This window comes from Branchiostoma lanceolatum, chromosome 19, assembly GCF_035083965.1.
Source record: "Branchiostoma lanceolatum isolate klBraLanc5 chromosome 19, klBraLanc5.hap2, whole genome shotgun sequence".
NCBI classification, from domain to species: domain Eukaryota; kingdom Metazoa; phylum Chordata; class Leptocardii; order Amphioxiformes; family Branchiostomatidae; genus Branchiostoma; species Branchiostoma lanceolatum.
Genome location: NC_089740.1, coordinates 751,373 through 778,925, shown reverse-complemented (window position 1 = coordinate 778,925; position 27,553 = coordinate 751,373). Strand labels below are relative to the sequence as shown.

Here is a 27,553-nt window from a genome sequence, read left to right as displayed (position 1 = left end):
TAAAAGACTGAACTTTTAATAGTTTTCAGTAAACCAGTGCAGCTGCTATATACAGTACAATGGTAGTACCAGAATGAGATTTGTTGTCTACATTAGAATGCCTCTTTTTTCCCTTATGCTTCCTTTCTTTTCTAAATGAATGCTAGAACCAACTAATATAATTGGCATGTCCTTACTTTTCCAATGATTGCTAATCATGTGAATATAACTAAGAGACTATACCTCCTGCCTGAGATCACATCTCTTCCCACTGTCCTGACTCCCACCCGTCACCAAATCAACAAGAGTTTGGAGACCTGCCACAAAAAGACCTGAAGACCATACCATGTCCAGGTCAAAAGTAAGTTCTGCTGCAGTACCAAGGTCACATACCAGGGGGGCCAAAATTTACCTTAACCTTCACCTTTCCAACACGTACTCACATACCATATATCATCGTAATCCATAAAGAGGTTCTGACTACAACAATCTGGAAACATAGACAGAGAGACAGACACACCCAAAACAATATCTCCATTTTTCATGGAGATAATAAAGCCTAGGGGTAATCTCTGAGTTAGTCTCTAGTTGCTTCACAATGCAGTGTCCTCAAGTGACCCTGGCTCATGTAATATGGCCTTACGCCTGCTCACAGCATCCATCAGCTTCTTGCGTGGGCCAAGGGGAAGGTTGACACTCTTCAGGTCTTCATCAGTGCACAGCATGAGGGCATCCAGGTCGATCTGTTCCCTGTTGAATATGGGCAGGTATTCTGCCAGGTTGTGGATGCTTAGGAACAACTGAAGTGGAGATGAGGCATTGCCATTCAACTCATCCTCCAAATCAAGGTCATCCAGACCGTCGTCCTCCCAAGGTCGGTCTGCGGACAGTCCAATGCCGCTGTTTGCCATACTGTTGTTCTGGTCCTGGTCGTAAGCTTCCTGTGCTGCCAGGATGGTGGTAATGGAGTCTAACCTATCCACCTGATAGAGAAAAGAACAAAAAACAAATTCGCAACAGACTCTTTCAAAGATAACAGTATGATACATTATAGCATTTAAAAATTCCATTGAATCATAAGAGACACTAATAGACGCAGCTCTAGATTGCAGGCAGAGACTAGTCATCATGCAGCATCACAGGTAAAAGGTCGAGTCAAAAAGTCAATGCAAGTTGTATCATAGCAGGTTCATTTTTTTCATTTTATAATCAGGCACAAAGTTTACCTTTAGACTGAAATATCTCAATTTCTTGTTCAGATTTCAATGAGTGACTGAGTTGTTTTCAAGATGACCTTAGAATTCTGTCAGAAGCGATGAGCAGTACAACAGTGGTCCAATTCAAAATTTCCCAGATGCACTTACAACTATCGTAGACAACTGAAACTGTACATATATCAAAATGCCTGTCGCTATAAGCCACATTCATTTCATTCACATTCATTTCATTCAAACAAACAAACAATTCATACACACATGCTTATTTTCATTTCTAAATTGGCCATCTTGAAATCAACTAGTCGAGTAGAAAATAAGTGGCTTAAGTCAGTCCAAGAAAAAAGCACAATGAATAATTGTTTACATTGATGCCATGATACACAAACTGTAGTGCCGATGTACAGACCTCTTTGCCCCAACAGAACATCAGTCCTGGGCTATTACCATTCCAAAAAACTCGCGCCATGATACTTATAACATTGACAACACAATCATTTTAAATGCTGTACAGCTACGACTTGTATAGACTGGCGAGCCTAATGTAGCACATTCAGTACGCATAGCCTCTTCACTCTCTGCGCTGCTAAATGCATACATTGGCATACATGTATGTGATGCAACATGGCATTCCAAAGGAATCAGCTTCCCCATGGGCAGAAGATAATATGCAATGTTTTAGAGGTTTTTCAAATAGCATTACTACCATGGATAACTAAGTAAGAAATCAAGGTTGTCAGCTGAAGTTGCAATTTCTTGAGTTCTCATGATTCAAAAAGAAGGGACAAAAATTATAATCTGGAATTACATTTGTACGTTCAGAGCGATATCATTGGTAACAGCAAAGAACAAGGAGTTGTAGAGATGGTAGCTGGAGGTCACCTGATCAGTGTCCTTTCCTCCGTTCTGCAGTCCAGCTGGCAGGGAAAACATGGCTGCCGTTGGGTAGTTTTGGCGAAACACAATGTTGCCAAAACCAGGTCTGTCCAGGATAGTGCTCTGGGTGTCACTGCCATCCCTGGCAACAGTATCAATGATAGACAAGACATTTAGAGTATTTACAGAGCAGACTTTGCACTTCTGTGTGGGGAATTTCGCTTTCGACCTTGACCTTTCTCCTCCCAACACCTACACACATACCAAATAGCATTACAATCCATCTACACGTTCTACAATTACATGTATGCTGACTTTACGCATCTGGTGACACAAACATACACACACACAAAAACAAACTGAATTTGCATAATTTGCACTTCAGTGTGCACATCTCTGTCCAACCTACCTGCGTACCAAATAACATGAAAATCTGTTGTTCCTTTCTTCAGTTATTCACCTTAGAAGATTTTTACAAATACGCCATTGCAGTTCCAGTGACACATACCAGGGAGCCCAAAATCGACCTTGACCTTTCTCCTCCCAACACCTACCCACATACCAAATATCATTACAATCCATCCACACGTTCTACAGTTATGCTGACTTTAAGCATCCGGTGACACAAAAATACAAACACCCAAACACACACGCGAACACACTCAAAACAATATCCCCATGAAAAACGTCTTTTTTCATGAAGATAATAAAAAGATCAACACCTGAAGTTGAAGTTTGGTTCACTAACAGCACGAGAGACAGAGTCCTCATCTTCTTCATCTGACAAGTCAAGATCTGAAGACCTTTGAGTTTTGGCAGAGACAGGGTTTCCCAGGAGGACATTTTGGTCCTGCAACATGGTTCCAGACAGAGAACGGATGCTGCGCTTGCCATCCTCGATGCTGCTAACCTGAAAGAACCCAGTTTTGATATAAGTAAACATGTACTATATGTAGTAGTGCTAGTAGTACTTTAACGGAGAGTGCTGTAATTTTGGCATACCTGTAACTCTGGATGGATTTTTAATTGTCTCGTAATGCAGAAGTGAGCCATCTTTGAGTTCATCAACGGTGCTGAATAAAATCATTAAGAACCCAACTTCATGCATAGAGCTGTAGTCTGAAACATGTAGCCTAACTCCGCATGCTGATTAATATCAGACAAGCCGCTTTGCTTCGATGTGGGTGGCATGGGATGGAAATCACTGAATACACGAACCTCATTGAATGTAAATGGCAATTTCTCATTGCTTGCTCAAATAGAAATCCCTAAAAACTTAAATAGTGAAATCTAAAAAAAAATTGATGTTGTTCAAAATATGTCATGTACTTTGCACCAAATTACTGGAATAAAAAGGAAGATTTGCCGCGTACTTTGACATCACATGCGGTGCCATGCAGAGTTTGTGCCGAGTGCAGAGCTTGCCATGCTTCCTAGGACTTTTGGACGTACCCCCAGTACTTGTGTCAAATTTGTGGCATTTTGGGCCAGCCATTTGTATGAATCTACATTCATTGCCATACAAAGCAATGGACCATTGACATGGCTTGGAATGCAACAGTCGCTAAGTCACAGCGCGCCCTGCAGCAATGGAGACTTACGCACAGTCAAAAATTATCTACCAGAGGGAGGTTGAAGTTAGTTGACACAAAATTCTTCCTTCTGTTTACTTAAAATCATACTGACAAATCAAAGAGAAACAAAAATATTTGTATGTCGAAGTTACGGTACGCTAATCAGAATGGAACAATATGAAACGCTATTTTTCCCGTTTTACAGACTGAGATCAATGGCGCAAATCGTTCACAGACGATTCAAAATCGACTCCACAACGGTAAATCCTCAAATACCACCACTCTCATTTGTCACTTATCAAAACGCGACACTTTTCAGACAACCGACCCTAGTGCAATGTGATGTTGAACTAATGAATTTACGCCCAAAGTTACAGCACCGTCCGTTATGTTTCTTGATGTGTAACTTGAAATTGTAAACAACTTAGTGTTAGACATAACAAATTTTTAGCAGTCCTCTAATCATCTTCAGTATAACTGATCAAGGACATGGTCGACACATGAAGAAAACCAGAGGACTTGGTCGAAAATTCAGTGAGTCAGTTTTGCTTACCGCATCCATGGACATTGAGAACAACAAGAAAGAGTCAATAAGATGTTAGTGGTTAGCTTGTGAAATGGCAACAGAGGAAATCATCCTGGCAATCGCATACAACTCAGGGGATGGAGGATGAAGCCTTCAATGCATGTTTTATCCTACCCAGGATGCCAGACCCCCAAACTCTAAAATATCTATCGTGTGGTGTACTAGTAGATATTTCAAGGTCTGGTATCCAGGCTAGTTTTATCCTTTACTGAAGGAAGATTATTTCACCAATCTGCTTAAATTTGCTGTCACAACATTATCACACTCGACATTCATCTTCCTGACACCTACGTACATCGCAGCTACTAAACATCAAGAATATCCATCCACAGAGTTACCAGTATGCTGGTTACAAGCAAACACACATAATAAACTCGGCACAAAAAGTTTGGAAACTTTACTTTGGTTGATCATATTTCCGTTGTTTCTTGATCCATTCTAATACATTATACATGTATGTTGTTGAAAAGCCTGAATGTGTAATTTCCTTTCCTATGATACCCAACTCATTACAATTGCAATCTCATGGAGCAAGCATCAGGCCTGCTTACGCGAGTGGGTTGTAGTTAAAAAGTGCCCAAATTTCCCTGCCAGTGCCAAACACTCAGCTCATCAGCGCCAGATCCATTTGTGGTGGTGTCATCCGCATCGTGAATGGAACGGTGTGTGGAGGAATGTTAGGGCGGCGAGGAGAACCCTATGCTGACTGTTGCACAGATAGACTGACAGTGTTTGTTGGAGTCAGTGTCATGGTGTTGGGCAGTACAACTGCCAGAGTTAAAACCAGGCTAAATCATCCTAAGCAACCTGGATGTGTCAAGATATAGAGACACCTTTCTCCATCCAGTGACATTTCCTAGATCGTTACCTCTGCAATATGAGACTGAGTGCCGTTCTTCAAGATGATAGTGCACGTCCATACAGAATGAGAGTCATTTCAGACCACCTCCAGGATGCAGGAATACTGAGGATAGAGTGGCCTTCCAGCAGCCCAGATAACCTCTCAGGCTTTGAGCTTGGGCGAACTGTGCATGCAAAAATGATCAACTGTTACAGAACAATACGACCTGCGACGACTCCTTGGCCAGGGACCGCATAGCAAAACTGGTGACAATTACGAGGAGGATGTGTCGGGCTGTGATGACAGTGCATGGCTTGTGTACTCAGTATTAAGCCACCTTCATCATAACTAAGGCTCCTTTATGCAATTTTTTTGTTTGGATGAAGACTAACCTTGGCTTTCATATTAATGGGTTTTGATTCAAGTTTCATATTACCCTCGGTCGTACATAAGCCACCTGCTACCAGCAGAAGAAAAAATACTGAATTGAGCGTTTGACTTTAGTAGGGTAATCTGGGGCCCTTTTTCTTTATGTGACTCGCTCGCATAAGCAGGTCTGGTTCTTGTTCCATTAATTTACAACCATAATAAGTTTGGTATCATGGAAAAGAAAATCAGACAAGCTTTTCAATGATATATAAATAATTGAAATTGATAAAAAAACAACAGAGATAGGATCGACCAAAGTTAAGTTTACAAACTTTTTGTGCCTAGTTTCTATACAAGCCAATCCACCACACACAGAACCAAAAATATATCAACCTTCTGGCAAAGGTACATGAATCTGAAGAGTACGCGGTGGGTTGTCAGAACTGTTTCGTACAATGCAACTACTGCCTCGTCCAAAGTCAATGTCAAGTTACCAAATTAAACAATACAATATTCATTTTTTGGTGCCAAAAGTTACTATCTGAGGAAACAGATCATGCTTTCTGGAGTTGAGGTACCCTTTAACTTGACCATATACTAGTAGTACTCTCTCTACTAGTCTAAGAGTATTGTAAAATTACCTTAAACACTGCAGAAGAATCACTTTGTTTTCTCTTATCAGCTATCTTCTTGGGTATGCCCTTTTTCTTGGACATTGCAGTAGCCTCTGAGAAGTTCATATGAGTGTTTGGGTGAAAGTTGCGCCGCTGCGCACCAGGCGCTGGACCTTTTTCTTCAGATGTAGATAATTTTTTCTCTGTCTTCACATGATACTTCTCCACACGGCGCTCCTATAGTAACATGATAAAACATCTTTGTCAATCCCCTCTTTAATGTGGGGCACAGACTGCCAGCATGGACTAACAAAGCTTCAGAGGAACCTGGGAGCAGCAAAACCTTTAAGTTGGAGACTCAAAAGTTTTAAGTCACAAAAGCAACATGTTACTCACTGCCACTATATCTTGACTTTAAACCTAGAATAATAAATATCATGTAAATAAGTTTATCCATTGTATACAAGGACCTAATGATAGCAACTCACATGTACTCACATCATGTTCAGTCCAGTACACTGTATAGAGAACAGTGTGAGAACTAGAGTTCCACGACCTCATACCTTCGCCAAATGATTTTAACCTTTATGACTGATGTACATGTATCATGAGTGTTTCTCATTGATTACAAATCATACCAGTTGATCATCTTCTCCACCCAAGTAACAGAAGTTGTCCAAAGTATGAGCTTAACAAAGGAGTTTGTGCTAACATTTATAATCAATTATGCAAATGATGTCCTTATTAGCATGATCTAATTCAATGATGTTCACATTCACTTAAGGTCTCGGGCCAGAGTTTCTTTTACGATTTAGTATGTAGGCTGACACCCTTAGGCCGATGGGCTACTATCCCACCGAGAAAAGCAGGACGAAAAATCTGATTATTTCAGCAAAAAGCGGTTCGTTTGTACTTTACGATGTTGTCAGGTGTTCCTTAATTTTGGTAGAAACCATAGTAAAATGTAAATTTTGGACCCGAAAATAATCATTTTGATTCAAGCTGCTTGAAAAAAACGAGTTTTCCTGGGGTAACAGCATATATGCTGAAAAAGCGTAATACTTCCTGTCTCTGTAAAATAAAAAAGATAAAAAAGTCATGTGATACCTTTTAAACAATCTATGATGACTTAAAAGTGAAAACGCTAAAGAAACACATCGTTGCGGCGGACTAATACAAAAAAGGCTTTGATGGCAAACCAACTTCACTGCACCCAAAAATACTACAACTCACTGGCTTTTCAGAAGATTCAAAATATTTATGCACAGCTATAACGATCACCAAGCAATGGGGGGAAGAAATCAGGGTGACAGCCACGCACTTCCGGCAGATTACAGCGCCCTGACCCCAACACTGGTCAGATTTGAACTCCACCCCGGAACCTTGAGAGTCCTATCATGAAATATGGCGGATGTATAAGCTTTCCTCATTAATTTTGTAAATTAGATACAGATTTGCATAATAAATACATATAATTATGTAAATCATCACTCAAGCTATTTACATACCAAAAATCATAACCATCCATCAAGCCCTTCTTGAGTTATTCCCTTTCAAAAGACGAAGCAAAACCTGCTCCTGCAGTTCCAAAAAAAGCCACTAGGGGGCCCAAACCTATACCACATACTCTCTGTCTAAAGAGCTATCTACCACTAAAAATTAGGACCAGATATAAGAACAGAAAGTTTCACTGCAGTACCATAACAAGCCGTCAGGGGATCCAAAATCTAATAATTTCCAGGTCTCATCAAGACCTACCCACATGCTTTTTTGTGCTGCCTTTGAAATTCAAAATAATGACTATAACCCAGTGTGCATAACAAGACAAGCAAAGGACTTCCCCAAACCTCCTACAAGGAAGTTGAAAATGAAGACTGAAAGAAATCATGTCAGATTTGTTACAATGTTAGTGCAATATATTTACTCATTGCTTTCATACCTGTTCTTTCTGCATTTTGCTGAACTTCTTAATCCTCTTTTCTGCTTCTTTGAATTGTTTATCCTTCAGTTTCTTTACAACCTACAGGGATGAAGGCAGGAATGACACAGTTGTTGATAACAATGTTTATTACATTGCTGATGATGAGCAAATATATGACTTCTCTTCTGACTCACATTGACTCCATAATCAACAGTGACAGGAGACGACAGACGTTAAACCAGACACAGAGTGCGAGTCCCTGGGATTGGTGATATGCCAACATGTAGGCAGCTTAATTACTTTAGATCTATAATGCTGTAATAATAGTTAGTGCAGCTCTGCACAGGAATGTAAATGCTGCAATGGCAAAAGAAGGGCACCAAATATAAATAATAAATGTATGAATATGATCACAACAATGATCACAACACTCAACAGTGTATCATAATGGTTTGGACAATGTACGTACCTTTGCATTCATCTTGGATTGTTGGGCCACCACAGAGTCCAGGTAACGGACACAGTCCATCCTCTCATTCATGGCAGCAACATCCAGAGGTGTGTGATAGTCATTATCCAGTCCCCAGATGTTACATCCAAACTGTACCAGGAAGGTGAGGCAGCTGATGTGCCCGTTAGCAGCCGCATGATGCAGCGCTGTGCTTCCCTGGTAGTCTGTCTTATCAGGGTCGCCCCTATAGTCAATACAATAATTTACTGTATTATAGTCTCACTGTCACTAACAGTCTCACCCTGATGTCCAACATACCTAGTACCTCTCCTCACTGTCTCACCCTGATGTCCAACATTCCTTACACTCTCCTCACTGCCTCACCCTGATGTTCAACATTCCTTACACTCTCCTCACTGTCTCACCCTGATGTCCAACATTCCTTACACTCTCCTCACTGCCTCACCCTGATGTTCAACATTCCTTTCACTCTCCTCACTGTCTCACCCTGATGTCCAACATTCCTTACACTCTCCTCACTGCCTCACCCTGATGTCCAACATTCCTTACACTCTCCTCACTGTCTCACCCTGATGTCCAACATTCCTTACACTCTCCTCACTGTCTCACCCTGATGTCCAACATTCCTTACACTCTCCTCACTGTCTCACCCTGACGTCCAACATTCCTTACACTCTCCTCACTGTCTCACGCTGATGTCCGACATTCCTTACTCTCCTCACTGTCTCACCCTGATGTCCAACATTCCTTACACTCTCCTCACTGTCTCACCCTGATGTCCAACATTCCTTACACTCTCCTCACTGTCTCACCCTGATGTCCAACATTCCTTACCCTCTCCTCACTGTCTCACGCTGATGTCCAACATTCCTTACACTCTCCTCACTGTCTCACCCTGATGTCCAACATACCGAGTACCTCTCCTCACTGTCTCACCCTGATGTCCAACATTCCTTACACTCTCCTCACTGTCTCACGCTGATGTCCAACATTCCTTACACTCTCCTCACTGTCTCACCCTGATGTCCAACATTCCTTACACTCTCCTCACTGTTTCACCCTGATGTCCAACATTCCTTACACTCTCCTCACTGTCTCACCCTGATGTCCAACATTCCTTATTACCCTCTCCTCACTGTCTCACGCTGATGTCCAACATTCCTTACACTCTCCTCACTGTCTCACCCTGATGTCTAACATTCCTTACACTCTCCTCACTGCCTCACCCTGATGCCCAACATTCCTTACACTCTCCTCACTGTCTCACCCTGATGTCCAACATTCCTTACACTCTCATCACTGCCTCACCCTGATGTTCAACATTCCTTACACTCTCCTCACTGTCTCACCCTGATGTCCAACATTCCTTACACTCTCCTCACTGCCTCACCCTGATGTCCAACATTCCTTACACTCTCCTCACTGTCTCACCCTGATGTCCAACATTCCTTACACTCTCCTCACTGTCTCATCACCCTGATGTCCAACATTCCTTACACTCTCCTCAGTCTCACCCTGATGTCCAACATTCCTTACACTCTCCTCACTGTCTCACGCTGATGTCCAACATTCCTTACTCTCCTCACTGTCTCACCCTGATGTCCAACATTCCTTACACTCTCCTCACTGCCTCACCCTGATGTCCAACATTCCTTACACTCTCCTCACTGTCTCACCCTGATGTTCAACATTCCTTACCCTCTCCTCACTGTCTCACGCTGATGTCCAACATTCCTTACACTCTCCTCACTGTCTCACCCTGATGTCCAACATTCCTTACACTCTCCTCACTGTCTCACGCTGATGTCCAACATTCCTTACACTCTCCTCACTGTCTAACCCTGATGTCCAACATTCCTTACACTCTCCTCACTGTTTCACCCTGATGTCCAACATTCCTTACACTCTCCTCACTGCCTCACCCTGATGTCCAACATTCCTTATTACCCTCTCCTCACTGTCTCACGCTGATGTCCAACATTCCTTACACTCTCCTCACTGTCTCAGCCTGATGTCTAACATTCCTTACACTCTCCTCACTGTCTCACCCTGATGTCCAACATTCCTTACACTCTCCTCACTGTCTCACCCTGATGTCCAACATTCCTTACACTCTCCTCACTGCCTCACCCTGATGTCCAACATTCCTTACACTCTCCTCACTGCCTCACCCTGATGTCCAACATTCCTTACACTCTCCTCACTGTCTCACCCTGATGTCCAACATTCCTTACCCTCTCCTCACTGTCTCACGCTGCTGTCCAACATTCCTTACACTCTCCTCACTGTCTCACCCTGATGTCCAACATACCTAGTACCTCTCCTCACTGTCTCACCCTGATGTCCAACACTCCTTACACTCTCCTCACTGTCTCACCCTGATGTCTAACATTCCTTACACTCTCCTCACTGCCTCACCCTGATGTCCAACATTCCTTACACTCTCCTCACTGTCTCACCCTGATGTCCAACATTCCTTACACTCTCCTCACTGCCTCACCCTGATGTCCAACATTCCTTACACTCTCCTCACTGTCTCACCCTGATGTCCAACATTCCTTACACTCTCCTCACTGCCTCACCCTGATGTCCAACATTCCTTACACTCTCCTCACTGTCTCACCCTGATGTCCAACATTCCTTACACTCTCCTCACTGTCTCACGCTGATGTCCAACATTCCTTACACTCTCCTCACTGTCTCACCCTGATGTCCAACATTCCTTACACTCTCCTCACTGTCTCACCCTGATGTCCAACATTCCTTACACTCTCCTCACTGTCTCACGCTGATGTCCAACATTCCTTACACTCTCCTCACTGCCTCACCCTGATGTCCAACATTCCTTACACTCTCCTCAGTCTCACCCTGATGTCCAACATTCCTTATTACACTCTCCTCACTGTCTCACGCTGATGTCCAACATTCCTTACACTCTCCTCACTGTCTCACCCTGATGTCCAACATTCCTTACACACTCCTCACTGTCTCACCCTGATGTCCAACATTCCTTACACTCTCCTCACTGTTTCACCCTGATGTCCAACATTCCTTACTAGTACACTTTCCTCACTTTCTCACCCTGATGTCCAACATTCCTTATTACACTCTCCTCACTGTCTCACCCTGATGTCTAACATTCCTTACACTCTCCTCGCTGTCTCACCCTGATGTCCAACATTCCTTACACTCTCCTCACTGTCTCACCCTGATGTCCAACATTCCTTACACTCTCCTCACTGTCTCACCCTGATGTCCAACATTCCTTACTAGTACACTTTCCTCACTTTCTCACCCTGATGTCCAACATTCCTTATTACACTCTCCTCACTGTCTCACCCTGATGTCTAACATTCCTTACACTCTCCTCGCTGTCTCACCCTGATGTCCAACATTCCTTACACACTCCTCACTGTCTCACCCTGATGTCCAACATTCCTTACACTCTCCTCACTGTTTCACCCTGATGTCCAACATTCCTTACTAGTACACTTTCCTCACTTTCTCACCCTGATGTCCAACATTCCTTATTACACTCTCCTCACTGTCTCACCCTGATGTCTAACATTCCTTACACTCTCCTCGCTGTCTCACCCTGATGTCCAACATTCCTTACACTCTCCTCACTGTCTCACCCTGATGTCCAACATGCCTTACCCTCTCCTCACTGTCTCACCCAGATGTCTCCAACATGCCTTACCCTCTCCTCACTGCCTCACCCTGATGTCCAACATGCCTTACCCTCTCTTCACTAACTGTCTCACCCTGATGTCCAACATGCCTTACCCTCTCCTCACTGTCTCACCCTGATGTCCAACATGCCTTACCCTCTCTTCACTAACTGTCTCACCCTGATGTCCAACATGCCTTACCCTCTCCTCACTGTCTCACCCTGATGTCCAACATGCCTTACCCTCTCTTCACTAACTGTCTCACCCTGATGTCCAACATGCCTTACCCTCTCTTCACTAACTGTCTCACCCAGATGTCTCCAACATGCCTTACCCTCTGCTTACTAACAGTCTCAGGGCATCCAGGTTGCCATGGTATGCGGCCCACAAGGTCGGTGTCATTCCAAGTTCATCCCGTTCATTACAGTCCTTCCGAGTGGCTTCCTTTAAGAGGTCTAAGTAACCATCGCGGGCAGCTCGATGAAAGCGGCCAGAGTTGCTCATGCTTAAACCTGGTGATTGAGAATGTCCAATTGTCAGAACAAAACACTATACACTAGATCTAGATGATCTGATGATCAGGACTGTCTATTTGGTCTGTGAGGTTATTCAACAGAAAAAACTAACGACCTCATATCTTCGCCAAATGATCTTAACCTTTATGATTGACATATTGTGGGTGTTTCTCATTGATTACAAATCATACCAGATGATAAAAACAGAAGTTAGCCAAAGTATGAGCTTTTGACAAAGGTAAATGTTAATCATCGATTATGCAAATGAGGTCCTTATTAGCATGATTTAATTTGATAATGTTCACATTCACAACTTCCAAATGCCACAAGTATGAAATTGTAGTCATTTACCAGTATGGAATTTAGTAGTTTCTCATTGATCATGCAAATTAAGTCTTCATTTGCACATTTTCTATCAATCAACATTTCTCTCTTCATCAGTTACAAATGTCACCTATTTGAATATTCATATCATGGAACGCAGTGGGGTTTTGAAATTGCCTCATTAATCATGCAAATTAGATTATTTAGAATCTGATTTGCATGATTATTGCAAAATCATACAAAGCATCATTTAAGCCATGTACATAGCAAAAATGATGATTCATCAACCACATCTTGAGTTATAGTATCTTCTCATTGATTATGCAAAGCCAAGGAGGTCTTCATTTGCATAGTTGATATCTATCTCTTCCCCAGTTACACGTCACATGTTTGCGAGTCCTATCATGAAATGCGGGGGTAACTTTCCTCATTAATTATGCAAATCTGTATTAGATACAGATTTGCATAGTAAGTATCTAATTATATAAATCATCACTCAGCTATCTTCATACCAAAAATCATGACCATCCATCAAGCGGATTCAAGCCCTTCATGAGTTATTCCCTTTCAAAGTCTCAAGCAAAACCTGCTCCTGCAGTTCAAAAAAAGCCGCTAGTGAGCCAAAATCTATACCACTTACTCTCTGTCCAAAGACCTATCTACCACTAAAAAACCAGGACCACAGTATGTCCAGAACACGATATATCAAAACAGGAAGTTCCGCTGCAGTACCGTTACAAGCCGCTAGGGGACTCAAAATCTACTCTTTTCCAGGTTTCATCAAGACCTACCCACCTACCAAATATCAGCCGCCTGCATGCAGTGAAAATTTAACAGTAGAGCTCATGGCTTCCTTCTTATATAACGTTATAAGAGAAAAGGGCGAAGCATAATTCGAAGGTTCTTTATGCTGTAATCTTCTCTTTCTTTGGTTGTTTGAAAGTCGGGGGTGATTCGCCCACATTCTGGTACAGTAGTAGTCAGTTAGGTTGGGAATGAGTTAGCAGAGATTTGTCTACGGCCTTGGGGTGAGTTATGGGTGGGTTGGAAACAGTGTGGTTATGGCGTGGTTAAAATTCAAATTAGACCTGGAGACAGCCCTGATCGGAATAGAAAACAAAATTCACTGTTTTTGGTGATTTTCCTGTGACGCTCGATCTCCGACCGCAATGGTTGATTTTGGTATTTTTCGCGTTCTACACTGGCTTATTAGCATATTATAAAACGGGTGCGATAAATGATATGCAAATAAGCCAGATTTTGAGCATTTTGCGATTTCGTCGTTTATCGATGATTGAAATATGACAAAATGACGGGAATACTTTGGAAATAAGTTACAAATGAGTTACCGGTACAAATGTGAATCTGAATGTAGATTTTTCAAATTCTGACTATTTGTAGTTTTTGCCCACCAAAGTCTACAATATGCCCGAAAGTCAATTTTCTTTAATCAGTTCTATACATGATTAGTTCAAACAACACTATCACAATGTATAGCGACATCCATGATGCAAAAAATATGAGGTCAGTGTGATATGAGAACTCACTGAAAATCATCAGGGTTTTTTAGTAGGCTCGCGAAACTAAGGGGATCAGCGTACATCGTTTTTGCGCGGTTCTAAAATGCTCAAAGTATGAAGTTATTACGCAAATGTGCTAGACAGTGTTTGTAAAGGTCGCGGTATACCATATTAAAGTTAAAAGATTTCAGCATATCTTTATTGCCATTTTTGGGGGCCCCAATATTTCTTTGGTTGCCTACTATAAAATTTAAAGAATAGTTGCAGAAGCACATGGAGCAAAAAGTGTTAACGTTACTATTCTGTTGTCGCATTATGACCGAGCCTAGGCTGTGTCCGATTCGTGTCTCACTGACCAGAACGTTCCACAGACGGTACAAACCTGGATTGTGACGTCACAGCTGCACAACAGTATCGGGCGGAACAGAACAACAGCCCACCAATTCCCACTCAAATGTGGGCTCCTGACACTCAGGTAACGTTCAGTAGAAGCGCGATCTGACCATGAACTTCTTCCAAAGGAAGGGCTGGAAAGACGTTTACCAGACGGCAGTAAAGTCGGTTCCAGGGCGGCCCGTCCCGCTAACGGTGCAACTGCGGTGTGTCCAGGCTGGGTGGGGCCCAACGTACCTGTGGTCACGTGACCAGGTCTCCTGACCCCTGTGACCCGGACATAACCCACCTGTTTCTATCAGCTGTTTCTACCTGTTTCGCCTGGAGTTTTTATGCCATATGTAGGACATCAGAGTCAAAACACAAACACTAAAACATCACATAACCTTAATTAGAGTTCCACGACCTCATACACGTTAAACAGCCTCATTACCCTACACATTGGGTACCTGCCTGTGGCACTGGCTGCAAATACACCTGATATTATAAATGATTTTAACCTTTATGACTGACGTATTAGGAGTGTTTCTCATCAATTATAAGTCATAACGTTACCAGTTGATTGTCTTAAAATATAACATGTCCAAAGTATGAGCTTATCAAAATATGAGCTTAACAAAGAAGGTTATGCTAATATCTATCATCAATTATGCAAATGAGGCCCTTATTAGCATAATTTGATTCAACGATGTTCATATTCACATAACTTCCCGATGCCACAAAACAAGTATTAAATGTATGAAATTACCGTCATTTGCCAGTGTGGAATTAAAGAACTTATTCATTAAGTATGCAAATTAGGCCCACATTTGCATATTTTCTATCTATCAACATTCCTCTCTTCCTCAGTTACAATTTGAAGTCATATCATGGAACAAAGCAGATTTTTAAAGTTGCCTCATTAATTATGCAAATTAGAATCTGATTTGCATAATTATCGTCCAATCATACAAAGCATCACACAAGCTATCAACATACCAAAAATCATGACCATCCATCAAGGCCATCTTGTTATGGTATTTTCTCATTAATTATGCAAATGAGGTCTTCATTTGCATAGTTCATATCAATTAATATATCTCTTTTCCTCAGTTACACATGTTTCAGAGTCAGACGCAAAACCTGCTCCTGCAGTTCCAAAAAAGCTGCTAGGGGAACCAAACCCATACCACTCACTCATTGTCCAAAGATCTATCTACCACTCAAAAATCAGTTCCATAGCATGTCCAGAACACGAGATATCAAAACAGGAAGTTCCGCTGCAGTACCATAAGAAGCCGCTAGGGGGCCCAAAATGTAATCGTTTTCAGGTCTCATCAAAACCTACTAACATACCAAATACCAAGACAATCCATCAAGGCGTTCTCGAGTTATGCTGTGCCACTACAGACACACACACAAACAAACGCTACCCTCTGCATAACCTTCTCGGCGAAGGTAATTAGAGTTCCACGAACCCATATCTTCGCCAAAACCTTAACGTTACTCTTCATGTTGTTCAATGCTGCTATTGGTGAAAGTTTGTAGAGAGGCATTTCAGACAACACATGTTACATATAACTCCAAGCAAAACTCCTATTTCCACCTAGTCACAGTTTCTGTCTGCCTTTATCCCCTTGTGTTTTTATCTCCATGAAAAAAGGCTTTTTCATGGAGATACTGTTTTGCTTGCGTTTGGTGTTTGTGTGTATGTATGTGTCACCGGACGCTTAAAGTCACCATAACAGTAGAACCTGTACATGGATTGTAATGATATTTGGTATGTGGGTGGGTGGAGGAGGAAGGTCAAGGTCGATTTTGGGCCCCCTGGCATGTGTGACTGGAACTGCAATGGCGTATTTGTTAAAATCTTCAATGTAGAAGAACTGAAGAGTGGATCGACAGATCGTCATGTTCTTTGGTACACAGGTAGGTTAGACCAAGTTGTACACACTTAAGTGCAAACTATGCAAATGAGACCGAATTTGCATAAGTTAGGAGGTAAATCGTTTGCATGGGTGTCGTCGGATGCTTAAAGTCAGCATAACTGTAGAACGTGTAGATGGATTGTAATGATATTTGGTATGTGGGTATGCGCTGGGAGGAGAATGGTCAAGGTCGATTTTGGGCCCCCTGGTTTGTGTCCCTGGAACTGCAATGGCCTATTTGTAAAAATGTTCTAAAGGGGTATAACTGAAGAGAGGAACAACAGATTTTCATGTTATTTGGTACGCAGGTAGGTTGGACAGAGATGTACACACTGAAGTGCAAATCATGCGAAGTTAGTGTGTTTGCGTGTGTGTGCGCGTGTTTGTATGTTTGTGTCACCGTGTGTGTATGTATGTGTCACCGGACGCTTAAAATCAGCATAACTGAAGAACGTGTGGATGGATTGAAATGATATTTGGTATGTGGGTAGGTGCTGGGAGGAGAAAGGTCAAGGTAGATTTTGGGCCCCCTGGTATGTGTCACTGGAACTGCAATGGCGTGTTTGTAAATATTTTCCAAGGAGAATAACTGAAGAAAGGAGCGACAGATTTTCATGTTATTTCATATGCAGGTAGGTTGGACAGAGATGTACAAACTGAAGTGCTAATTATGCAAATTCATACTGAATTTGCATAAGTAATGAGGAATATCTACTCTATTGTGGGCTTTGAGGTCGCACCATCTGTTGGTCTCTTATCTAGGGCAGTAGCTATTTATAGCCACTTCTCCCCTTGCCCGGCCAGTGTGGGTAATACCATTGAGCGATATAGAATGGGGGGAACTGGTTTAATAAAAAAACAAAGTTTCATGGAGATTTTGGGTCCTAAGACTCTTGTTACAACTGTAGGGCTGTGGCAGCATGCCGTACCCGGGGGAATATTTGCCCCAGTGTATCAAAATCGGCACAGTTTAGATAAAAAGCCGCTAGGACGCATACAGTCAGATATAACATTACACACACTTCCGAAAACATAAACTTCTTGGCAAGTATAAACTAAGTATCTCAATAGAAACGCATGCATGAGGCAGTCAAAGACTCAAGGAGTCTCAGACTGGAAAGCTAGCCAGTCAGACTTTTGGTTGCACCAAGGAGGCCACGGTTTTATATATAACCTCCTTCATTGCACAACATAACACCCGTCTTGTTAGGAATGATTAACCAGTTTTTACGTTGAAAAGAAGAATCAGAAGTTGACTCGGAAAAGTTGATGTCCTCGAACAAAAAATTATAGCAACAGCATTCCCACCGTCCGAATCAGGTATTCGAATTTTCGACAACAGCGCACTCGGCACGCGCGAAATGAGTTCGAGTGATTCTATGCCGTGTGATAAGTAGAACCCCGTGTCAAAACTTTGGGTTAGCTCATGGGCACTTCTCCCCAGCCAATGAGAGTTGTTCATTTACGGTGGTTATATCCACATAGCGTGGGAGACTATTTCATGCAAATGAGAACTCTTTAAACCGATACTCAGTCGAACCGCAGAGCTCTATGCGCATCGGTTCTGCGCAGCTTTTTCTAAGATACGGGTTCGCCGCTCACGGTTTGGCCCAGTTTATTTATTACATGTATATTTCATCCATTGTCCGGATGTAACATACCTATGGGCTCAACATATTGTTTTTGTTCTTGTTCTTCTTCTTCTCTTGTTCTTCTTCTTCTCTTGTTCTTCTTCTTCTTCTTCTTCCCCTCCTCCTCCTCCTCCTCCTCCTCCTCCTTACATGTATATTTCATCCATTGTCCGGATATAACATACCTATGGGCTCAACATATTGTTTTTGTTCTCCTCCTCCTCCTCCTGCATGGAGAGGGAGATGGGCAAAGAATGTTGCTCTCGCAAATGTTGCGTTTCTACATCTTCAAATGGATTCATCTCGGTCCTTCCTGGGCCAAATGAGCTGAAATTTGATACGTAGGTAAAGTGAGTGCATACCGCCCGACTTTTTTTTTATTTTTTCGATAAATGTCTTTAAAACTATTTTATTGAGTTTTTCTGACCAAAAACGTACATTTCGGCCTCCAGTGCCTTGATATTTAAACCAAAGGTCCTGAAATTTGGTGTAGTTGTGCATTGGATATATACCCAGATGAATCCATTATCATTTTTTGCATACACTACTTCAAGATTATTTTCTTTGTGATTTTTCATGAAATTTTGGGTTATTTTCCAGTGTCGCACGAACGCCGCGGCGTCTACCCGTAATATGCTATGTGAAGCGACACGCGCCGGTAGCCAATACGCGCGCGATACATAGGATAAACGAAGACCTGATTGGTCAGTTTGGGCACACCCAATGAGAAAGTGCGTTTCATTACAATATGCTGTTTGGGCAAGTACATAGCCTCCTGGGTTTGAGGTTATTCTTTGGACAAAATGACAACGACCGGTAGCTTCGCAGGGCGTTCATCAGTAAGGTTTGAACGAGTGCACACAGGTGTTTTGTTGAACTGGCGAAGTGTTAATGGTATTAGTCAGTAAAGCTATGTCCACGGCGGTGTAAACACGGTCAAAAACATGTGCAACGTGCTGGCGGCGGGCGTACTGTATTCAATGAAATTTGCCACTGAAAATGCGTAAAATAGCTTGCAATTGAGTAGAGCCTAACGTTACAGTATAAACAAACAATACGCCAGCGGCTGCACAACACTCAAAACTGAAGATACGCGGCGGCGCTCGACTGTCTGTAATTTCGCGAGTAGAAGCTCTCACAGTTACGAACGTAAACAACACAACCTAAAGGTCAGTGACCCCATGCACCACGTGACCTGGCGTGTAAGTTGACAGGACGGTTGTCTTGCAGGTGGCGCTTATTGAACGGTGGACGTTTTAGATGTGATTTTGGGCGGGGGTGATTACACAAAAGTGTTTTTTTAATAGAGATGTACATGTTTTCTGAATGGCCCATTTTGCATGGGATTTCCTGTAATCTATTCTTTGAAATGGGACACAAGCTCCGTTTCAGGCTGGAATGTGACTTTGCAATAGTTCACTTTTAGGCGGATTGTTTTGGGAGCTAATTTTTGCCATGGGACGGAGATGGGCAAAATATGCTGTATTCGCTCTCGCAAATGTTGCCTTTCTAGTGTTAATGTTGTGTTATTGAAGTTATGTGCAATTGATCATGATCATGAGAAGGTTCAAAATCTATGCCTTCATCAACAAAACTTTCTGGTGGTGTTTTTCGACCTAAATTAAATATATTGCTCTATATTCCTCTCTGTGTGTAACGTTACATAGTTTATTATGTAGATAACGTTATAGCAATAACTTGCTTTCACTTGACGTAACGTGACCAGTTAACGTTCAATTTATTCAAAACGTATTTATCTTAAAACCGCGCGGACAGAGCCAAATGTTAAACCCATGGGCAGAAATATCAGCTCTTCTCAGAAAAAGAAAATGCATGGTCTCTAAGTTTTTCTCGGCCTGTTTAACGCCGTGCGAGCATGTATTTATACTGATGTATATGATGTAAAATTGTGCTAGCGTAACCCATTATCGTCCACCTCAGTCTTTTCCCTTCTGGCGCTATGCTTGAAGAACAAAGACCATAAAAAATGCACAGTAACTATCCAAAGTGGTCTACACACAAATGATAGTAAAGTCATTATGTTTGACCCGCCGCTTGCTTGACGCGATGGAAGAAAACAATGTTCATCTGTAAATTTCAACGACATGCGCGGCACGTGGCGTTCACGTGATAAATGCATGGCTATTATGTTTTGCCGTGCAAAAATTAACCACCCGTCCGGGGGTCGCTAGGTTGTATCAAACCTTCCTAAAACTGGTAAGAGTTTCAGACCTCGAATCACCATGGATAGTCTGAATATCAAAGAAAGGTTTAACGTCAGCTACTTTCAAAAGATACTAGCTATCGTGTAAGGTAGAAAAACATAATGAATAAGCGGTGTCGAATTACATACTAGTATGAAATACGTCATGCACGACGATTCCGTGCAACTTGTTGTTACTGGCTCAGGAGTTTATTCTGTTATATCGCTGGACGTAAATATTTTTCATTGTTTTGTATAAAAGAGAGAGATGGCTAAGGGTCATACTTATGACGTTCTTTGTTGCTCATGAGAACAGGCTTTGGCATAGTACACCGCGACATGTGGACAAGACCCCAAACTGGACGTAAACTGCTCCTGCACGTAAATAGGTCATGTTACGTTACACCAAGCTGAGTACGCAAAGGCTCATATCCCTACAAATGGTTAATCATGGTTGTGTACCCTTTCTAAGCAACATTTTTCAATGGTGGTATGTGTCAGTGTTACAGTACAGGTCACGAAATACGCATCAGATCAGGAATTTGCGGTACGTTTGGTAGAAATTTGTGAAACGTTTGTAAAACCTGAGTTGGTTCCGAAGAACTGTTCGCTGCGTAATGCGAAATTGTCTGGACTCTAGGATTGCGGAAATTCTTCCGCAGAAAAAATCTAGATCTAGATTCTAGTTGTTTACATTCTGAACTTCGCATGATACGTGTTGGTACATATACCGCTGAAAGAGTCCATTCTTGTATGAGGGGGACATCTTTAGAAATTTAATTTTGGGCTTGGTTGATGATCAAAAAGGTCCATTTTTTTTGTGGAGGTGTTTTTTGAAAGGTCCGGTATGAATATGGGTGCCGGCTGGAAGAGCCCATCCATGCATAGGGTTTCAAACTGGGAGAGATCCATTTCTGACTGGTCTTCAATTCAATTCTTTATTCAAATACCAACATTGCAGATATACAACAAACATATAGCCTGGATGGTGTTGATATTTACAATGGTCATTACATGGTCTTACTTTATGATAGCTAAACGTTATTTTGGAATGCTCCATTTTTGCATTAGAACAGTCGCTTTTTTGCATCGGGGAGGGAAATGGGCGAAACATGTTGTATTTGCTTTAGGTCTGCATTAGCATAATTTATGGTCAGGTGTGTTCACCTTTCCTAAAGGTACCTACATCTCGAATATGACATCCGTAGCCTTTACGGTAAGGGAAATGCAAGTTTATGCATATATTATGCAAATGAAGTCGCCATCAGCATAATTTATAGACTAAAGGTATTCCAAAAAGCACCTGGATTTCTGTCTTTAAGGGAGGATAGTTGGGTCATGATAAGACTATGAAAGTCTCTTTTCTTCTTTTTTATTACTTTTTATCTTCGCCGAGAACTCGGTAAAGATTATGTTTTCGGTTACTACAGCTGTTGGGTGGGTCTGTATGTATGTAAAGAGCATAACTTGAGAAACCTTTGATGGATCTTCATGATTTTCGGTGGGTGTGTAGTGGTTGTGCAAAGAAAGGTCAAATTCGAAAATGGTTCACCAGGCGCTATCCAACAGTACTGCAGCGGACTTTGAATTTTTGTGTGTTTGTATGTAAAAAAAAACTGAAAAAAAAGTGACCGAAACGTTGATGGATCTTCATGATTTTTCGTAGGTGTGTAGCAGTTGTGGAAACGGAGGTCAAGTTTAAAAATGGTTTCCCTGGCATTTTCCGTCGGTACTGCAGCAGGCTTTGTGCGTATGCAGTGAATATTTGTATGTGGACAACATAACTCGAAAAGCTGTCGATAGTTCTGCATGATATTTAGTGGATGGGTTGGGTTTACAGAAAGGAAGGTCAAGTTCGATAATGGGCCTTCTAGCGGGTACCTAAGGTTCTGCAGCCGAGCTTCAAAATTTTAGGGTATATTTTTTGAAAGTGCTATGGTCATGCTTTTTGTGTGGTATACAGTTCATGCCACTGGAAGTAAGTTGTTTAAATTTGGCTTGTTTGGAACTGCAGTGGGTGTTTCTGTTTTGACCTTCGGACATGAATAACTTGAGAAGGGGTCGACAGATCCTCGTGACGTTTGGTATTTAGATAGCTCAGATGGTGCTTTACATAATCAACGACTAATTATGCAAATCAGGATCTAATTGGCATAATTAGTAAGAAACGTTTGCTGCATTTCATATTGAAATTTGATTTGAAACCCGCGTCCCTCAAGATTGAACTAAAGTCTAATGCGATTTTTTTCTATTTCCTCCTTTGAGGTTATATTGTTGGTGTTTTGGGATGAGAGGGAGTTCAATCTGCTGTTAAACTGAGCTTGCGAAAGGGTCTGAATGAATTTTTGTGTGGATTTATCATTCCAGTGAAAGCGTTTGGGGGAAGCCTTTAGTTTTAGATCTTTTCTTTTTATCAAAGTGATTTTGATGTGCAGAATTGGAATGTATGTATACTGATAACATGCAGTGGTCGGAAAAAAACAGATAACGGATGAATTCGAAATAATAAGATGTTTTGAAGAAAGGATTTGCTGGAGATAATGCAATCGACCGTACTGCTCCGTTAGGCTGGTGACAGGTAAAGTCACCTTGCAAATCGCCCGCTACCTTGCCATTTAGGATTCTGAGATCCGCTTGGATGCACAGATCAGATAGAAGTCGGCCAAATTTGGGTGCTATGTCCATGCGTTGTCTATCGCTGACGTGGTTTGAGGTGTCGGGGAAACCGTCGTTGCTAATACTATCTACATAATCAGGAAGGTTACCGAGGCGCGAACCAAGGTCTCTCCTCTGTGCCGTACGTGCTAATTTCTTCCTCTAATATATCTTACACGTGATTATCGGCATTCTTTATGAGTAGTTGAATTACTGGGGCTTATATAAACGGAACATATGAATAAGTCCTTCGGGAGTCCAAATAATCTGCGATCAATTTGTACCCAGAGGACATCCGATGATTTTCTTTACATAATTTTTGTACTCGTTTTTGTAGAAAAATATCATTCCCCCTGAGGAGCGTTTGGCCCGTTTACCGTTTTGTTCTATACAAATGGAAATAGCTGTAATTAGCGATATTGATATGAGTATTTTGAGTACTCCAAGTTTCAAGTAGCGAAAAGAAGTCAAATTTACAAACTTTATCTAAAAATTCTACATCCTCTAGTTTAGAACCTAAACCGTGAACATTCCAAAAGGCGAAACATTTGCCTCCGCCATTTACTGCGCCGCCCCCCCCCCCAAAAAAAATCAAGCTGAAACCCTTGTGAATATTTTCACTACCAGCAAAATTTGTCTCTCAAAATGCAGGAAATAGCGTTTCAGCGGGTCAAGATTTCAACATTTTCTCCGACGTACGTTAGCATACTAGGATTGTTGGGCCCTAGGATTGTTGCGTCGCCGGCGTATATGTCGGGACGGCGAAGATTTCAAGATTTTCCCGGACGAGAACGTTGCCGCCGGCGAAAAATATGTCGGGAGGGCTCGAGGGCGTCGCACCCCAAAACTCAAGCTGAAAAATTAAACCCGTCTGTATTTTTTCACATATAGAGATGTCATTAACCTTTTTAGCTTACTTTGTCAGCAAAATTTGCCCCTCAAAATTCAGGAAACAGCGTTTCAAAATAATGGGTCAAAATTTTAAAGTCTTCAATGTCGCGCTACGGCGGAAAAATCATATGTCGGGAGGGCGTCGTCCAACAAAACTCAAGCTGAAACCCTTCTGTATATTTTTTCATATAGAGATGTCATTAAACTTAGATTACTTTACCATCAAAATTTGCCCCTCAGAATTCAGGAAATAGCGTTTCAATGGGTCAAGAATTTTAAATTTTGCCGAAAAAATATGTCGGGAGGGCGCCGTTCCCCCAAATCAAGTTGAAACCCTTCTGCATTTTTTTTACAAATAGAGATGTCATTAAACTTAGCTTACTCTTCCAGCAAAATTTGCCCCTCAGAATGCAGGAAATAGCATTTCAGAGGGTCTAGATTTCAAATTTTCCGCCCTCGCCGCTCGTCATCTCGCAAATGTGTCAGGACGGATCTTAGAGCTGGGCCCGTCTAACGATCTCTAATGTCCAAGCAGGTCTAACGTTGCAAAGACCGTATTCAACTGGCAAAAGGAGTTCATATTGCAACCCGAGATTAGGCGCGTCGGCTGTTTTGTTATACTGCATAAATAGTCTGATAATAGTTATACCGGGTCAGACGCGATGGCCATGCTGTCACCACGTGAACAGCTATGACGTTATCCAATCACAAATCTTTGGTAAAGAAATAGCCAATGAGCGTTTAGAATGCTGGAGGTTATGTAAATTAGCCGGTGGCATGGTATAAAAAAGCTGTCGAAGCTTGCTCGCCCTTCTTCGTGTTTGGAAACCTTCCCGTGTAGTCTTCACGTGTTTGTCGTCAGACGTAGCGTTACGCTATATCCCTCACTAATCATGAATCGTGATCAAGTCATCAACTTTGCGCCGGGCCCAGCCAAGCTTCCACAGGAGGTAAGTGATTATATGAGACTTATTTTAACGGCAACGTTATTGATGATGAAAACGTTCCGAGGAACTGCAAAATATGTGTGCGTGCAGTTTGTATCTATCGAACCAAGCCGCCTGAGGCATAATCATAGGCTTCTGTCGATGTGACATCAGGTGTAATTGTTGCATCATACAGTATCTTACTACTTATCCTTCCGGCGGTTTTGGTACCAACTTGATCAGCACATGGACACAACAGGGGAAGGCTACCGAGTCTTCAGATGGCTATTCTTGTCTCGTCTGAATGGGATTTTCCACAGCCGTGGTGGGATTTTCCATTCACGCTACATGTTTACTGTAGCCGCATGGGGGCGCTGCTTATTGACACCAGGGAGACGCATGGACCCAGCTCAACTTAGGCCACAGCAAGTGAATTTTATGAATGACATCCTCGGCAGACTCCTAACTAATGAGATAGGGCAAAAAAAAACAAGGCAGGCAAAAAAACAACAAGATTCCTATATTTTCACATTTTGAGATCATAGATATAACGTTATATAGATCTTGGTAAACAAGAATTGAGGCGACAAAATCAATCAAAAAGAATCCTCAAGATAAAATATGATATAATAACCCAAAGCCAAAGGTCTTTTATTTCTGTATTCAACCAATGAGGTTTCATATACAATCATGTATAATATAAAACCTCCTTAATTAATTGAACAGTAAACATGTCCTTGTAGATGTGTATACATCTCAATAGACTACAACAAATGCAGAAATGAGCTTGTTGTACCATCATCTGAAGCTAGTACACTGGGTATTCATATGCGATGAGACACCTTGTGTATACAGCTCAAGTAACTATAACCCCCCTCCTATCATTTATATAATGTCCTTGCTAGAACACATGCAGAAAACAGCTTGTTATACCATCACGGGCAGGAACTACACTGGGTATTCATATGAAACACCTTAGACTGTCAACATTAAACTGTTCTTGAAGATGTGTATACAGCTCAATTAACTAGAACAAACACAGAAAACAGCTTGTCATGCCATCGTGGGCAGGAACTACACTTCATGATATATGCAATGTAAAACCTTAGACTGTTAAGGTTTAAGGAATGTTTGGAAATTTTTGGGATGTTGACCACCACCGGAGGGCATGGAATTTCTTTTTTTTAAAAGTCAGGCGAATATTAATGAACGCTCTGATGTCATCCATAAAAATTACTTGCTGTGGCCTTATGGTATAGCCTGGGTGCCGTTTCAGTACATTTTCCTTAGTTTCGCGCAGCTCTCATACTCTTAATCATACTCCTCCAAGGTGATAAATCAGAAAATATTATCAGACAAAATAGCTTGTTTTTTATCAGAAGAAAAAGCATTCTTCTAGTTATATATCAGAACTGAACTTGATGATTACCTTGTGTCTGTTTGGCAAGAAGAACATAACTAGTTATTACCTTTGTAGAATTTTAACTTATAGTGATGAATTTATGTTTGTAAGTCCTGGACTAGTAGATTAGAAATATTCGTTTCCTGGATCTTACTTTAATTAAGGGTTAATGATGGTGACAAGGCCTGGTCAATTTTATGTCTACCCGATAAATTGTGGTTTAATAGCAAATGGCTAGACTATGATTATTCTCCAAGCAAAGGTTTCAGTCTAGAGGGGTAGGAATGGCCATGATTTTTAACCTTTCTCTCCCTCCACCTCTGCAACCGAACACATCAGGGTGGGACTATCCTTTCAAAATCAGTTTTGGTGCCCCTCCCTGCGCACCATTAATTCATTCATTGTTTGGCGAGTTGTCTGCCAAAAATTCAGTCCCCAACCAGATTGCCAATGATTTTTTCCAATTTCTGCAATGTGCCTGTGTATTAACAACTTTCAGATGCAGCCCATTATGCCCATATCATAGGCTGTAGGCCTCTGAGGGAGTGTTTGTACCATACATATACATGTACCAGCCTTTTCTGTGGGATAGGAAAATCTGCGAAAGCGGGTGGGCGGATGGCAAAGTTATCCCTCTTGCAACCATGTTGGATTCATCAACTATCGCCAAATATCGCGAGAATGCATGAGAGTAATGACGCATTTCTGCAGTACTGCCAAATACCGCTAGAGGGCACTGTGTTGCCAGCGCTGATTTTTTTGTCGTTGGCAACCTTTAAAATTGCACAAGTGGTGAATGATCATGAGTCCCTTTGATAAGCCTTTGACTTTTTAAAAATTCTTAACTTTGCAACAATTATTGTAGAATAAACAAAGAAAGTTGTTAAAATGTTGTGACAGTGAGAAAGCAACTGGACAATATTTTTTTCCTTGGCCTTACCGTACCCTTCTCTTATGGCAGGACTGATATACTAGGATGGGGGGTGAAATCCTGGCCTCATCTGAAACTTATGTCTTTAGCTCGTTAAATCGCTGGAGTTGAACTCGTGCTTTTTTTACTTAAAGCAAC

General features: G+C 41.7%; 2 protein-coding genes across 3 annotated transcripts in view; one reads left to right on the top strand and one right to left on the bottom strand.

Moving 5' to 3' along the window:
• On the bottom strand, positions 1-15,249 carry LOC136425403 (pre-mRNA splicing regulator USH1G-like). The gene is made up of 8 exons (XM_066414264.1): positions 14,859-15,249; positions 12,452-12,629; positions 8,444-8,669; positions 7,993-8,073; positions 6,081-6,290; positions 2,792-2,979; positions 2,076-2,211; positions 1-962 (listed from the first exon to the last, which is right to left on the bottom strand). Exons 2-8 carry the CDS (start codon positions 12,619-12,621, stop codon positions 573-575), a joined length of 1,401 nt encoding a protein of 466 aa, XP_066270361.1. The 5' UTR covers positions 12,622-12,629; positions 14,859-15,249; the 3' UTR covers positions 1-572.
• The window catches only part of LOC136425404 (phosphoserine aminotransferase-like), a 25,231-nt gene continuing 12,593 nt past the window's right edge, over positions 14,916-27,553 (top strand). The window contains exon 1 of one of the 2 annotated variants that reach the window (XM_066414265.1): positions 14,916-14,951. In XM_066414265.1, coding sequence (XP_066270362.1) covers positions 14,931-14,951 — 21 coding nt within the window. In that variant the 5' untranslated portion in view covers positions 14,916-14,930. Of the gene's footprint in view, positions 14,952-24,946; positions 25,107-27,553 lie in introns of those variants that run through there. The other variant, XM_066414266.1, reaches the window with a different exon arrangement.

Coding starts and splice junctions, on each gene's coding strand:
- LOC136425403 (XM_066414264.1), bottom strand. CDS start 12,621: ATGAGCAACTCTGGCCGCTTTCATCGAGCTGCCCGCGATGGTTACTTA. Junction 6,291..7,992: donor GCAAAATGCAGAAAGAACAG/GTATGAAAGCAA, acceptor ATGTTACTATAG/GAGCGCCGTGTGGAGAAGTA. Junction 963..2,075: donor GAGGAAAGGACACTGATCAG/GTGACCTCCAGC, acceptor TTTCTCTATCAG/GTGGATAGGTTAGACTCCAT.